This window comes from Mastigoproctus giganteus, chromosome 4 (assembly GCF_048544385.1).
Source record: "Mastigoproctus giganteus isolate SK-2022 chromosome 4, ASM4854438v1, whole genome shotgun sequence".
Lineage (NCBI taxonomy): Eukaryota > Metazoa > Arthropoda > Arachnida > Uropygi > Thelyphonidae > Mastigoproctus > Mastigoproctus giganteus.
In genome coordinates, this window is record NC_143578.1 from 202,595,792 (window position 1) to 202,612,762 (window position 16,971).

The window sequence follows — 16,971 nt, forward strand, 5'->3', positions numbered from 1 at the left end:
TCTCATCGAGATGCTGCAGCATGACATAATATATGCCATCTGGCCCAGAGGCACTGTTTCGCGTTGTTCTGATGGCCTGTAAAAGTTCACAATATTGCAGAGGCTGATTATATGGAAGTGACAGTGAGGTTCGAAAGTTGATAGGTCTCTGTTCTTTGGCAGTCTTAATTTTCTGGAATTTTGGAGTGTAGTTTGATGCAGCCGATATTTCAGCAAAAGTTTTGCCCAAGGCATTGGCTATATCTATAGGAGCAGAGAGTTCTTGCCCATTGCAGGAGAGAATTGGGGAAGGAACAGTTGGAAACTTCCCAGAAAGCTGCCTAATTTTTTTCCATATTAGTCTGGAGTCAGTGTTCCTATTGATAGTTGATGCGAACCTAGTCCAAGAATCTTTCTTGGCCTGCTTTTGAATGTAACGCGCTTTTGCCCTTAGTTTCTTGTAGCTAATTAGATTAGCTGTGGTTGGAGATTGACGGAATAAATTAAATGCTTTATTTTTTTCCTTCTTTGCTTTTGTGCACTCTTCGTTCCACCAGTAGTTGAAATGCCGTCGGGATGGGGGATTTGATAACGGAGTTGAGTACTTAGTTGCAACTAAAAGGCGGGATGTAATATAATCAGTAACTTCATCAATGGGCTGTAGTTGAATAGTTTTTTTGTCAAGAGTGATTGCTGATTGAAATTTTGCCCAATTGGCTTTAGAGAATTTCCATTTCCTGCAGGGATGTTGTAATTGTGGTTGGGTAGTCAACAGATTACAAACAATTGGAAAGTGATCACTACCCATGGGATCATCCAGGGTGGACCATTGCATAGCTGAAAACAGTATTGGGGAGCAAATCGATAGGTCAATGGCAGAAGTCTGTCCATTGGGTAACTGTATATGGGTGTGCGAGCCACTGTTAAGAAGAGTGAGGTTTTCTTTTTCCAGTAAAGTTTCAATCAGTCGGCCGCGTCTGTCTAATTTAGATGAACCCCATAAAGGGTGGTGGCCGTTGAAGTCCCCTAGCAGGCAGATAGGGGAGGGTAGCTGCAGTAAAAGTTCTTTAAGATCATTATAAGTGTAAGCATGGTTTGGTGGGAGATAAAGTGAGACTAGAGTTAATGCAGTTTGAGTAATCAGACGCACAGCGACAGCTTCGATTTGGGTTTGGAGAGTAATTTGTTTAGCTGGAATCCTTGTACTAATTAAAATTGCTACACCACCGAACAATCACTTTGAATGTGATCGGAGGATCCACAGTTGGGACAAACTGGGTTGCTTCTGCACGTTGTTTGAGAGTGGCCATACTTCTGGCATTTATAACATCTCAACGGATTGGGTATGAAAGGACGAGTGCGGCAAAGTAGATATCCAGCTTTTATTGATGTGGGTAGGCTTGGACTGTTGAATGTAAGAATGATATTTCTGGTAGGTGTGAGAATATTGTCTTTTTTTATCATAATTCTTTTTACAGCTATTACATTTTGCTCCTGAAGCTCTTCTTTAATTTCTTCCTCCGTCACATTCATCAGGTCCCAACTAGATATTACACCCTTTGGTGTATTTAGGGTTGCATGTGGAGTTACTTTCACTGGAATACCAGCGAAAGTTGTCTTTTTAAGTAATTTTTCAGAGTGTTTGCCATTTATAGTTTCAATAAGTAAGTCCCCTGATTGCAGTCTCTTAACCATCTTGGGAGACCCTGCAATACTTTCCAGGTGTTTTTGGATTAAAAAAGGGGATAGCTTACTGAGAGGCTGGTCAGATAGCGAGTGCATGATTAAGAATGCAGGTAAGTCTGTCGCCGAGGGATTGGTTTTCAACCTCTTTGCTTGCGACGAATCATGGTCATTTTCTGTGTTTGGCCGACAGCTCGACGGCTCTAGAGTTGGAAACATGCTTTGTTCCATGTTGGCTCCTCTTAGCCCCTGGCAGATGAACTTTTCTGCCAAGGTTACCGGCCCCGCCACGGGGAGGCAGGAGCAGTGCCTGGTGTGACCAAGCGAAAAGTAGTAAGTGGTTAGTAGTAAACTAGAAGAAATAAAGAAAGGTGCCTTTCCTTTCTTGCTCTGTACAAGTGTTTTTGTAACAAGAGCTGTTTTTAAATGAATAGATTTATTAACGTGAAGAACTCAAAATAACTATAAATCACTTTTGAGAAATCGCAGTAATAGCACAGAGAAATCGCTCAGTCACAATCGCTTGGCACCCGGGGCCAATAACTTCTGAATTGTCAACTTCTAGTGAAAGAAATTACGAAAGAACTTAGTGAAAGAACGTAGCTCTTCCATCTAAAGTACCTCACATCATTTTTCATTAGGTCATTAGCTAGAGGAATCATTAGGTCATTACTCCTAGATACATTGATGATATGTGATGTTTAAAATTTTTATACCACTTGCATTTTGGAATTAGATTATGAAACTAGACTGAACCAAAAGATTATTTAGGCTTTGTCATAGACAGTTCTACTGCCAGGTCATGGAGAGTCTAAACAGAAGGCTCTGTTCTTTTGTTCAGTGAGGGAGTACTTTATTGCTACAATGTAACCACATGGTGCACAAGTCTCCACTGAAAAATGATTTTCTTATAAATGCTAAGGAAACACAAATTTCGTCACTTTGCAGTGCATCAATTTCAAATTAATATTTGTGGACAAGCTTCCAGTACTTCTCAATACCACATAGCTGCTAACTCTCAAGTTTATGACAGAGAATCCATCTCTTTGAATTAGTTTGGCTTCTTCCCCATCTTGCCATCATAATATATCTGTCCTTTTGCAATAACTTTGTTTTTCTCCTTTTTTTTTTTTTTTTTTTTGCAAAAAAATAGTAGAACTGCATTCAAGTTTGAATTTTTTTATTCTGTGAATTTCTTATTTTTGTTAATAAATATGACCTTCATAAACACATGAGAATAGTTTGCTATAATTGTTCAGTTAGCCAAAAAAAAAACGACTTTTGGTTGAGGGATGAACTGATTGGCAATATGCCACAACATTCATGGCAAACATTTACTGTAAATGTATACATACAATAAAAAGTAGTGTGTTATTCTTCTCTCTTAATATCAAAAGCAAACTTTCTGCAGTTTTTTCATTTCCAATGCAATGCATATGGTACTGAATATAATACCCTCTCTCAATTTAGAAAGCAATAAGAGAACTTGGTGTATTAAAATAAATAAATATTAATTAAATATTTATTTTCAAAGAAAGTAAATGCATGGGATGACTCCTCTAACTTGCATTGCCAATAGGCTAGAAAACACTGCTCTTCCTTGCCAGTAAATCAGGAAAGGCTACCTGCCTTTGTCAACTACAATTATAAAAAGACCAGTGAGAAATGTGTGCAGAGACAATACATTGTGAATGTCAAAACAGGTTGATGGATGATGAATCATTAATAATGTGCCACAGCATTTGTGTAAAACTTTACTTTGAGTACATACATTAAAAAAAAAAAAGCATTAGTGCAATTCTACCAATGTTATTCTGTTGAGGTGACTTGTGCTGATACAGTCCAGTTTTGTTGCAACTTCAAATATTTAATACACTCACAGCAAAAGCTCTATAACTTTAGGAACAAATTTGATAAATTATGGACAGTTTGGCAGCCAGTGACTTCGGTGTGAATTCCTAAGATTAAAGCGTTTTTCCTACAGTATTCAAAAATGTGTGGGCTCCAAACAGAATTCATAGATTGCGAGTTGCCAATTGAGTTTTGAAGCATTAAGTTAAGTATTATTTAACTTAAATGTAATTATATTTGGAGAATCAGTTTGTCATCTGATAGTACTATTCGGTGAATGAGTTTTTTTTTTTAATCAAATTGAAATAAATCGATTCTTCGGGGGAAAAATATGTATGTATATATAATATATTATCAGTTTTATCAATTTCAATGTGAGAGTCTTGTTGGGGAACCAATAAGTGTTTAAGGATGCTTAAAATTAACAGTTTATCCCGAGTCATGCTTGGCATTTTATCCTCATGACAGTATAGTAGTTTCGTTGCTTGTTTGGAGAGATATGGGTTTGATTCCTATCAACTATTGTACTGCAGAAATTTCTAAAGTGCTCTTCAATCAATGTTGTAGTTAGCTGACCTTAGGCAGAGAGAGCAGCTTTTTACCCCTTTAGTTACTCCGAGTTTTTCAGCCCACAAAACATAGAAATCTGCCTATAGACACAATACAATTGCACAGCGTGGTCTAAATGGCTGTACCTAAAACTCAAAAGGATTGGAATTTTAACGATTCCTGAGTGCGTGTGAGAACATTCAGCTAGGTAGGGAGGGAAAAATTAATAAAAAGTTCAGATCTTTTCTTTCTGATGAAGCTTTTATATTATGCTCTTGACAGTCAAGTGTAGAGCAGAGCCATTGTTATAAACAAAACTTTGACTCGGCATTTTTGAAGAGGCAAAAGTCTGCAACAATGCTTTGAAGCAGTCATAATAAGTTGATGCCTGGCAGACAGTCAAGACAGAAATCCATAGAAGAAAAATCCTAGATAAACTACAGTTTAAAAGCATACTGTACTGATAAAGAGTTCCATGGTTATACTTTAATATAAAATTGAATGTTTCCAATGAAATTTAATTTTAGATCAAATGTCTGGATTTTAAAAAAAATCTTGTTTTTCCCAAAGAAGAAACACCCTGCTTAATAACTGTCAGCTTTTTAGAGAGAGAGAGAGAGAGAGAGAGAGAGAGAGATCCAAACACCACTAATCATTACTTATGTTATTTTTCTTTTCAAATAGGTGATATGCTTGTCATGGATGAATATGGCTATTTGTTTTTTGTGGATCGCACTGGTGATACTTTCCGATGGAAAGGTGAAAATGTTTCTACTACTGAAGTAGAAGCGATTATCAGCAATGTTGTACAACTAAATGATTGTGTTGTTTATGGTGTGGAGGTACCAGGTATGTGGAGTTAGAATTACATTATTGTTATACAGGTTTTTAGTTTTTTTGAAAGTATTAATATTTATTATATGATTGTATATCAAGATGCTATATTCATGACAGAATAAATCCTCTACAACTAATGGCTAGGGGATTAATATAATGAAATACTGATGGCAGAAGAGCTCACACATAGATGGCGAACCACCACATATATTAGTCTGCACCTTTGTTTACTAATTAGTCTATCTGTGAAGACTATTTGAATAAAATAAATTACCTATTTGGAAAGGTCTAAATTTCCAGCTGTACTTCATAAAGTACAACTGGAAAAAAATCAAAACAGTGTAATTAGAACAATACAAGCATTGGCTTTACCATAAATTTAAAACAAATATATTGAAACTTTACACAGAAATAAATCCAGTTACCACAGTAAAATTGTTGTGTAAGTACAGAACTGAGTTATGCATACCACATGTTAGAGCCTACAAAATACAGTAATATTTGTGCACTCCATGTCTTTCTTACACCATTCCTTTTAACTGTTAAATCTAGACAGCAGAGCCATTGTTATAAACAAACTTAGCACAACCATGATCAGTGTGTAAGCACAGAATTTTGAATGCCATGTTAGAGTCCAGGTAATATAATAATGATCTTGTGCCACTTGTGTCTTAGTTAGCTGTATGGTGTAAGGAAGCCCTTTTTTCTGTGCAAACTAAAAATTATTTAAATAAAATGAAAGAAAACCCTCCGTGTTTTCTTCTTCACATGGGTACTGCTCCAATTGACATTTTCCACATGATATCAGCTTCAATTACCTCCATGGGTAGTTGAAGCATGGGTAGTTAATTATTTTAATAATTAAGTCTTCTATTAAAATTACTGATAATCTTAACTTCTGAGTTTGAAATGAGATTAATAAAAGGAATGGAAACCCTTATTTCCAGAACTTACCTGCCATTGTCTTTATGTCGATAAGAATGAAATTAATATTAAAAGGTTATGGTTACATTAAAAACTTATTAAAATCGTTGCTTAGAGGAAAGTGCACTTTACTCTAACGCTAGTTATAAGTGATTTCACTGGGTAAAATCACTATTGAACCAAGAGTTTCAATGGAAACTTGAGTCATCTTTAGTTGGTTCATAATGGCAGAGAAGGAGAGAGTTAAAATAATTTGCACTTCTAATTTCTGTGTTGTAATTTGAGTATGTACATAGGAAACTTTAGGTTATTCAGATTCCATATTAATGATAAAGCTGTGGGGAGTTTTGCATTAAGAATAAAATAAAAAACTGTATTTTGTTTAAACCGTTCTATTGCTAATTCTTTGAAAGTGGTTAATTTGTACCTAGAGGGTAACCTGAGTAGTATTATTGCTGAATTGATTCTCAGTTGGTGAGAGGTAGACCGGACATGTTGGTGCTGAGTTCTATTGTATGATATTGTGTATATAAGCTGGCTTGGTGATAATAGGCTCTAGTATTAGATATGGTCAAGGCACCAAGGTTTACTGTAGTGCTGCTGATATAACACTCATTGCATTCTTGCTGGCAGTGAACTAAATATATTATGTGTTGCTGTCTGAAATATTGTATTTGAAAGTATTTTTATAGTTATTAAAGTATGTATCGATTTTATTATATGATGAAACGACAAGAGTAAAGTCAGTATATGGAAAAACTGTTATATTTGTAAATGACTATTTTATTACTGGAGGGTTTTTAATCTATTTCTTGCTTCATATATAGTGTCTTGGATTAGGCTATGTGGGTATTTCTTTTTTGAAAAGGCATTAGTTAAGTATTGTAATTCTGTTTGTAAATCATTTTCATTATGACACTATTTTATTGCATTGTAAATTTTTTATGTATAAAATTGATTTTTTAAACACTGTATGGATGATGCAAAAATTTCCCTATATATGTGTATTTTCTGTAAATAAGAGTGTTTAATTGATCATTATCTTTAAAAATTCTTTTAAGTCCAAAAAATTTACACTATTGTAATTGTTTTGCTGAAGTTCAAGAGTATATTGCCTTTTAAAATAGAAAACATTCACATAGCCTAATTCAAGAAACTATATATGGAGCAAGAAATAGATTAAAAACCCTCCAGTAATAAAAAAAAAGAGTCACTTGCAAATATAAAAATAGTTCTTCCATATCACAGCTAATTAGCTAGGCAACTTAAAAACATGTTTTCTAACATGACCTCACTTTAGTCTTTTCATCATATAATAAAATCAACACATACTTTAATAACAATTGAAGATGTTGTTGTTTGAAATAAAGACATCAACAACATAGTATATTTAATTCATTGCCAGCAAGAATGCAATGCACATTATATTGGCAGCACTACAGTAAAACATGGTGCCTCAATCATATCTAACAGCAGAGCCTATTATCACCGAGCCAGCTTACATATACAAAATCATACATCAGAACTCAGCCAACATGTCCAGTCCACCTCTTACCAACCAAGAAGCAATTTGGCAATAGCACTAGTCAAATTATCCTCTAGTTACAGATTAACCACTTCAAAGCACTAGCAATAAAATGATTTAAACAAAATACAATTTCAGTTCTTAACATAAAACTTCCTGCAACTATCATTAAATGGAATCTGAATAACAATTTCCTACGCACATACTCAAATTGCACCACAGGAATTAGAAGTGCATACATTCAAACTTTCTCCTTCTTTTCAGAGAAGGAAGGAGAGAGTAATACCTTAATAAAAAAACAAAAAATTTATTAAGGTATTTATTAGGGTATTAGTTTTTATTTCAATTTAGGCAGATTTGTCATATGGATCTTTTTTGTTTGTTGTTAGACTAAAATTTTTGAATTATATTAAAATGGAATGTGTTAAAAAAGTTAGGTAATATAACTAGGTAAGTTATATTTGTGAAGAGAGCTATCTTCAAAAATGACACCACATTCATGAGTCTGACATAACAATACATAAAAAGCATGTGCAGACTGTGTAAAAAAACTGCTTTAAAACAATATTTAATTACATATATGTGTGACCATGCCTGAAAAATTGAATGAAGTATTAAAATTTATATAATTATCTCTCTCTCTCTCTCTCTCTCTCTCTCTCTCTCTCTCTCTCTCTCTCTCTCTCAAAGTCGATTATTCCTCATCTTCAGTTTAGTGTAAAATAATTTCATTGCTACGTCAGAAACAAACTTGTTTTATTTTAAACAAAAATAAAAACAAATACAACAGTTGCAGATGAGGAGATAGCACTCAGCTGTGCTCTTAGCCAGCTGTTCACAGCTAAACGTGTACTGAAAAACAAACATCACATAATTAGTGTTTTTTTTTTTTTTTTTTCTTCAAATAAAATAAGTTTGTTTGTTTCAGAAATACAGAGATGATCTTTTTAGATAAAGGCAGGGAACAACTTTCCATTGAAAAAAAAAAAAAAGTTGATTAAGCAGAACTTTGATTTGGAAATTATAAAATCTAAAGCTATATGTAGTCCAGTTTTAACAAGATTTCAAAAGTTTCAGCTCAAATATGACAAATGTCTAGATGACAAACAGCCCAAACTTTAAGCAAGATAAGACCCCCTGTGCATTTTAATTGAAACACCTCGTGTTTAGTATAGGCTAATTTAATAAATTTGTAATTTTATTCTTTGTTTTAAGCATGTAGGTTGATATCCATTTATAATAAGTTACTCAATTGGTTTTATTTATTTATTTATTTTTAATTAAAGAACAAAGCATTATACATCCCAAAATTTCTTCTGAAAACATTGAGATGGTCGTTGTCTACTAAGAGTTATAGCATAATTGCTTTTTGGATTGGATCTCTTTTTTGGGAGCTGTTAAGTGGAAATTTCTTCTTAAAAATTATTGTATTTTATAATTTGTTTTAAATTTGTAGTGCAGTGGTGTCGTTATGGTTGGTGTTTATCTAAGTTTGTGAATTTTTCCTTTGCTTGGCCTTTAGAATTGCTTAAAAAAAACCAAAGTCTACTTCTGCCAGTATTGTGTTGTTTCAACATAAAAACATTCATTCAAGTCTTCTGCCATTGATACACTATTGATATAGTAGTTGATGATCTTGCTCAGGTTGCTGACACACTGGATAGGTTTTTTTTTTAATCTGCGTTCACACATGAAGTTTTAGGAATGGGGGTGCCAGAAGTATATCAAATTATAGTAGGGAAGAACTAAATGATTATGTAATAAGCAAGAAGAAAGTGTAAGAGAAATTGTCGAAGCTAGATGTAAAAAAGGCACCAGGAGTGGAAGGAATTTGTCTAAAAAGAACCATGCAAAAAATGTAAGAAAACCTCTGGACTTAATTATGAGAGATTCCTTGGATTGAGGGGATGGCCCTTAAGGACTGGAGATGTGCAAGTGTGTCTCCTTTTCACAAAGCAGTATCAAAGGGTGACTACAGTAATTACAGAACATGTTACCTTGACTTGTTTTCTAGGAGAAAATAACAGGGTTGCTGGTTAAGGAAGTAATGCAAAACCATCTAGACAGGAACGCAGTTATACTGCAGTCACAGCAGGGATTTGTTAAGGTACAGTCTTGTCCGACCAATCTAATTGGATTGGTTAGACAATGCAGTAATGGGGTTATTCAGGAATTATGCAGTAACGAGGCTATTCAGGGATATTCATGTGTTGTTAGCATTAGCATTAGTAGAGGCATATGATGCAAGAAAGCAAGCTTATTCAGCATCAGCCAAAAAAAAAAAAAAAAAAAACACACACCACTCCCATTTCACCCCTCCGTTCGTTCGAAATACCTGTCCAGTTGAGCTTTAAATTTGTTTAGGCTATCAACTTCAACAACAAGTGATGGAAGTCGGTTCCACCAACCAACCACCCGCTGGCCAAAGGCAAATTTCCGCACATCTATCCGACATCCGTCCTTCCTCAATTTGAATTTATGCCCTCTGAGGTGATTATTCTGAGCAAGATGAAGAATCCCATTGGCATTGAGCATGCTCAAACCATTCAAAGCCTTATACACCTCTATCAGATCACCTCGCCGGTGCCTAGTCTCCAGACTCTGTAATTTGCAAAACTTAAGCCTTTCTTTGTAAGAGCAACCCTTTGTTCCATTCACTAATCTTGATGCCCTTCGCTGTACCCGTTCCAGCAGCTCTACATCCTTCTTGAAATGAGGCCTCCAGACCTGTATACAGTACTCAAGATGTGGCCTAACCATTGCCTTATACAAGGGAATAATCACCTCCTTATCCCTGCTAGAAAAATTCCTGTATATCATTGACAATAAACCATGAGCTACTCTTGCAGCTTGTCTGCACTGCTCAGAGAACTTCATATCTGCCTGCACAATTACCCCCAGGTCCTTTTCATTCTCCACCACTGTCAGTGTAGTACCGCAGAGTTGATACGTTGCTCTGGGGTTACTGTTTCCCATATGTAGTACTTTACATTTGTCAATGTTAAACTTCATTTGCTACCTCTCAGCCCATCTGTTCAACCTTTCCAGATCCTGTTGCAGCAGCATAGCGTCAGTAGTGTCCTTAACAACCCTGCCAACCTTTGTATCATCTGCAAACTTGGACATTAAACTTGATATCCCATCATCAATATCATTCATAAACACCGAAAACAACAACGGACCCAACACTGAACCCTGAGAAACTCCATTAATAACATTAGTCCACGTTGAGCAGTGTCCATTGATTACCACTCTCTGTCTTCTGCCACACAACCATCCCCTTATCCATAGCAGCAATTTGCCTCCAATGCCACACTGCTCCAATTTGTGCAGCAGTCTTCCATGTGCAACAGTATCAAAAGCCTTTCTAAGATCCAAATATATAATATCAAAGTTATTCCCTGCATCCAGTTCTTTTGTGACTACATCATAGTATCCAATCAAATTGGTCAGGCAAGACCTGCCCTTAACAAAACCATGCTGCGTCTGAGCTATAACTGAATTCTTGTCTAGATGATCCTGCAGTGCTTCTTTAACCAGTGCCTCCATTAATTTACCTGGAACAGAAGTTAAACTAACAGGTCTATAATTACTTGTGTCAGCCTTTGATCCTCCTTTGTGAATTGGGGTTACATTTGCACATCTCCAGTCTATGGGTACCTCCCCTGAGTCCAAAGAAGCTCTCATAATTATCGCTAGGGGTTTGCTTACTTCCTTTGCTGCCTCCTTTAATATAACTGGATAGATCCCATCCACCCCAGGTGCCTTTTTTATGTTTATCCTCAACAATCTCTCCTCCATTTTCCTCTCAGTTATTACAGAATCATCCAGCTCACTGCCAATGTTTACTTTACCTACATCATTCTCCTTCCTGAATAACTCCTCATGCGTGAATGTAGATGCAAAATACTCGTTTAGACTGTTAGCCACCTGAGCAGGATCCTCAACTGTTGAACCATCAATATCCAGTGGACCAATCTGATTCATCCCTTTCCTTCTTGAGTTTAAATATGTAAAGAACTCTTTTCTGTTTTTCTTTGCATCCTTTGCCAAGGATTTTTCGTAGTCTGCCTTTGCCTGCCTAATCTCCTTTGTGACTTGGTTACAGACCAACTTATATCTATCATCGGCTTCCATGTCACCTATTAATTTGTATGTATCTCATGCATTTTTCTTCTCTGCCACATGTCTCATTAGTTCATCTGACAACCATTTAGGCCTAAACCTTGAAAAATATTTCTTAGTTGGTATGTAAAGCCTGGTAGCCTCCAAGATTAGTTCCTTGAATGCTTCCCATTTTGAATTTGCTGTTGGTAGCATCATCAGTTGGTCCCACTGTATAGAATTTAAATACTGTCTCAGACCATCATAGTCGCCTTTACGAAAACAAAAACCCTTCCCTTTACCTCTGATGGTAGTTACCTCCTTGAGTAAATCCCACTTCAACACACTGTGATCACTGCCACCTAGTGGTTCATTTATCTGCAGATTCTTAATGCATGAAGAATCACTACTGATAATCAGATCAAGAGTATTGCTCCCTCTTGTTGCCTCACGAACATGCTGATGTAGAAAACAATCATCCAATAAATCCACAAAAGCCTTGCTAGTGTGCCAGTGACCAACCCACAAATTCCAGTCAATATCTGGGAAATTAAAATCCCCCATTATAAGACTCTGATTTACTGGCCCACTCTATTTCCCTGTACAATATCTTATTATACTCATCAGAGTTATTAGGACTATAGCACACTCCTACTCTCAATTTTGATTTCCCTATGCTTATGTCACACCAAACTGACTCGACACTGCCCTGTCCATCGATGTCGACTGGCTTCACTTCCTTGGACTTTATGTGTTTCTTAATTAATAGCATAACCCCTCCTCCCCTCCTGTCCTGTCTATCCTTTCTATACACATTGTATTCCCCAAATTCCAGTTCCGCATTACTTATATCTGTGTGACACCACGTCTCTGATATCCCAACAATATCTGACTTTGATGTTTTGAGCAATACCTCAAATTCATCAAAATATTTACCAAACTCCTAGCATTGGTGTACACGCAGGTATACATGCACCTGTTTCTATTCTTAGCTACCCTAACACAACCCATGTGTTTACTTGTGCCGCAATGACTCCCAGCAGTCTCTGAAATATCCTGCATCTTGATTTTCAGGCTTCTGCTCATTTCAATAGAAGCAGTGCAAGAATCACTTCCACCTCTGCCAGTGGCTACTGTTAATCTATTAACAGTAGCCACTGCCAGGGTTTCCCCCATTAGCTGCTATTGTACTTCCTGTGTTGAAGCTTACACTAAAACTGGCCATCTGTATGTAGTGTGGTGGGAGTGTAAATGTTATGATGTGTTCTGTTGTTATGTTTTCGGCCGGTACCTGGCTCTTAGCAGGTGGGACCTGGCAACACCTGGTCACCACGTCCCACCATGTGGAGGCTGCCAGGATCTACTATCATCTTGCTGATCCAAACCAGAGCAAAACCCTAGCATAGATCAAATATAGTGAATGAAAGAAAAATTGGATACAGTGGGAATAGTGTGGGATGAAAGGGGAAGGAAAGTATAGAAAAGCAGAGGATCAAACAGATGATCCACCAACGAAATGGAAGTTATAGAAGAACATAGATTAAAGACAGGAGGGAGTGGAAAATTACACATCTTTCAGGAGAAAATTTCCTTCAGAAATCCAATCCCACCATAGAAACAGCAGCATTCAAAGATCTTCAGCAAGCCACAATCATGGGAAAAATCATTCTACAACCACTTCCAGCCAGAATCAGCAAGAGTTAAAGTTATCTCCACGGTCCTATCCTCTTGAGGGAATGAAAAAGAAGGTTGATGTACCACATCAGACTAAAATTAGCAAGGCAATTTCCTCTTACTGGTCCATCCTTTTGAATAAATACAGAAGGAAGTTGATGGTCTTCAACAAACCTTTCTAGGTGGTAGATGACTCTCATCAACCGGTGCAATACCACCACTTTGCTTATTGGAGGCTTGAAGTGGTGTAATCCATGTTTAGTCTTTAGAGCTAAGTTCCGGTGAACCCTTCCCTACCTCTTCCATCATGCAGTATGATTGATGACTTTTGAGGTTATGATGAACATCGTGGCGAGATCCAATATTCCTTACATTTCGAGGGTACAGCTCTAAAACGGTGTTCCCAGGCCGGCCGCTAGTTAGTACACCGGACCGAACCTATTGGTAACTCTCTAGGAGGCTTCCAGATCAGCTAGTGTATAATCTTGCTACCTCTACTCTCCCAGATAGTAACTGGAGGGAGTCCAAGTAATGTGTATGCGGGGAGCATTGTCGAGCCACGTTATGTCAAGGATCTGGGTATATTCTTACCATATGTACGCCATATCCAAAAATTTTATTACTTCATACAGCATGGCCCACTCACTTTTTCTTACTATTGAATACACCATGAATTGTCAAACTAATAGAGCAAGCTTATCTGCGAAAAGATCTAAACCACCCAAGCACTTCCTAATTCATTTCACAAATATATGTGGTCTCAATTCTAATCTCAATGATGTACATTTCCACTTGCAGTCTGCCAAACCCCACATACTTTTTCTGACAGAATCTCAGTTATCGGTTGATTCAACTACTGCTCATCTCAGATGCCCAAATTATTTGCTCTATGATTCCTTTCGCCTCAAAGGTAGTACTTGTGCTTATGTCCGTTCTGATATTCCCTGTCAGAGACTTGGCAATTTGGAATCTCCTCTCTTTGATCTTCTCTGGCTTAAAATCTCTCTACCTCATCGTGTCAAATTCATTTGTTGACTCTACAGTTCTCCCAATTCCACTAATCACTTGGAGCTCTTTGACTTCCTCTCTTTGCAACTTGACTTTCTCCAGTCCAACTTTCCTAAGAGTGAGGTAATTTTCCTTGGTGAGTTTAATGTTCACAACTCCATCTGGCTTCCGTTTTCTAGTCACACCGACCCAGCTGGTCGAGATGCTGAGGCATTTGCAATTACTAATGACCTTGCACAGATTGTTCATTTACCTACAAGAATACCGGACAATCCTAATCATACAGCCAATACGCTTGATCTTTTTCTCACAAACAACCCCCTCTAAGTACACGGTCAAAGTGAGAGGTCCTTTAGGCACTTCAATTCACAACTTGGTGATTGTCTCTTCTCCAATGGAACCTTTATCTCATGGCTATTCCCAACCTCGTGTTGTTTGGCATTACAAGAATGCAAAATGGGATGACCTGCAAGACTTCTTTTCTTCTTTTCTTTGGTCGGATTACTGTTTCAAAACTTCTGAAGTCAACGTTTGTTCAGATCGTGTCAGTGAAATTATTCTTGCAGGAATGGAATCCTTTATCCCACACTCCACTTTAAAATCTCGTCCTTTATCTAAACCTTGGTTTTCCAATAAATGTGCTAAGGCTGTTCAAGAGAAGAATGTTGCATATCGTAATTGGCATGTTTCTAATTCTCCAGTTTCATTTTCTGCCTACACCAAAGCTCGCAACAATTGTAAAGCAGTTATTAATCAGTCCAAACTAGAGTTTGAACAGGCTAAGAGTAGAAAACTTGATTCTTGCACCAATGATAGCCGAGCATTCTGGTCTCTTGCCAAAGCTATTGGCCGCAACTTTTGCCCATCTCTGCTCCCACCTCTGTCCAATCCAGATGGTTCTGTTGTCACTTCAGCCAAGGATAAAGCTGACCTGCTAGCATCCCATTTTTCTTCCAACTCATGTATTAATGATCTTGGTAAAACACCTCCCGCCATTCCCAACACGCTTCATTCAATGCCTCCTGTGGTCTTCCGTCAAAAGGATGTCAGAAGGATTTTGACGAATCTTGATGCTAAGAAAGCTCCAGGTCCCGGTGGTATTTCTCCACTTGTTCTCAAAACCTGTGCTCCTGCACTTACTCCTATTCTTTGCCACCTTTTTTTACTTTCTTATTCCAAAGGTGTTTTTCCTTCTTCTTGGAAATTTGCTCATATTTAGCCAGTTCCTAAAAAGGGTGACAATTCCCTCCCATCCAATTATCGTTCCATTGCAATTACTTCTACTCTTTCTAAAGTAATGGAGAAATCAATTAACTGCCAACTCTTAAACTACCTAGAAACCTTCCGTCTGATCAACGATCGCCAGTGTGGATTCCGTCAGTGTCAATCCACTAGTGATATTCTGGCTTATGTTACCCATTTATGGACTAATTGCCGACCGGGCTAGCCAGTGAGTAAAGTGCCTGCCTGGCAACCCAAAGGTCGCGGGTTCGAATCCCACCTCGGGCTTGGATCAAAGTACTGGAAAAACCTTGGGAGGTGCACTATGGCCACAGAAGCCGATGCACCAACAACTACCAAAAAAATAAAAAAATAAAATGGATTAATTCAATGGAAAGGTTCTGGGAAACACAAGTAGTTGCTCTTGACATCTCAAAGGCTTTCGATCGTGTTTGGCATAAAGGTCTTCTAAACAAGTTTCCATCTTATGGTTTGCCAACTGTTTTTAGTAATTGGTTATCCAGTTTTCTTTCCAATCGCTCACTGAGGGTGATGGTAGATGGCTCTCTGTCTTCTAATTTCTCCACTAATGCCGGTGTCCCCCAAGGTTCAGTTCTTTCCCCACTCTTTTCCTCTTGTATATTAATGACCTTCTTCCATTGACTGGAAATCCTATCCATAGTTTTGCCGACGATCGCACATTGCATTCAGCGCCTCCGTAGCCAGGTGGGCAGGAGCAGCAGTTAGAACATGCCTTGAGTAGACCAGGGTTCGAGCCAGTGACCACCAAATACAGAGGATGTGGAAAGGTCAGGGAATGATCACCGCATATCCCCGGAGCAATATGGCCTTAGTTGCTAATGCTCCTAAAAACCAAAAAACAGCAACAACAACATTGCATTCCACTTTCCATTTTGAGAAACCTTGTCCTACTCAATCAGCTTCAATTTCTCGAAAATCTGCCACCAATTCCTTAAATGCCAATCTTCAGGTAATTCTCCAGTGGAGCAAAGACAACTTAGTTGATTTCAACCCTTCTAAAACTCAGTCTTGTCTTATATCTCGCAAAAAGGATTCTTCTGCTCCTATGCTTAACTTTAGTGACACTCCAATTTTTAGGCAAAATGATATATCTCTTTTGGGGATTACCCTGACTTCTAATCTCTCTTGGCACAAGCACATTAAAAATATTGCTTCCTCTGCATCTAAAAAACTTGGTTTTCTCTTTTGCTCTTCGCTTTACTTTTCTTTCAAACAGCTGCTCACTCTGTATAAATCGCAAATACACCCTGCCATGGAATTTTGTTCCCACATCTGGGGTGGTGCCCCCAAAACCTCTCTCAGGCTTCTTGATTCCATTCAGAAGAGGGCAGTTAAGTTAATTAATGATTCATCTCTAACAGTCTCTCCACTCGCTGTCTCATAGACGTACTGTTTCTGCTGCTTGCCTCTTCTACAGATACTTCCATGGGCACTGTTCTTCTGAATTGGCTTCTATAATTCCCGCTCTCTCTTTCAAAACAGTCCGAACACGTGCCGCCACCAGCCAACATCCATTTACTGTCCACCTTCAAACTCACAGAACCAACTTTTCATCTTCCTCGTTTATTCATTCA

General features: G+C 37.6%; 1 protein-coding gene across 1 annotated transcript in view; it reads left to right on the forward strand.

Annotated features, from left to right (window-relative positions):
- Window positions 1-16,971, forward strand: part of Fatp1 (Fatty acid transport protein 1) — a 259,281-nt gene that overhangs the window by 219,613 nt on the left and 22,697 nt on the right. Inside the window, exon 10 of the mRNA XM_090371137.1 lies at window positions 4,747-4,911. Coding sequence (XP_090227263.1) covers window positions 4,747-4,911 — 165 coding nt within the window. The remainder of the gene's footprint in view (window positions 1-4,746; window positions 4,912-16,971) is intronic.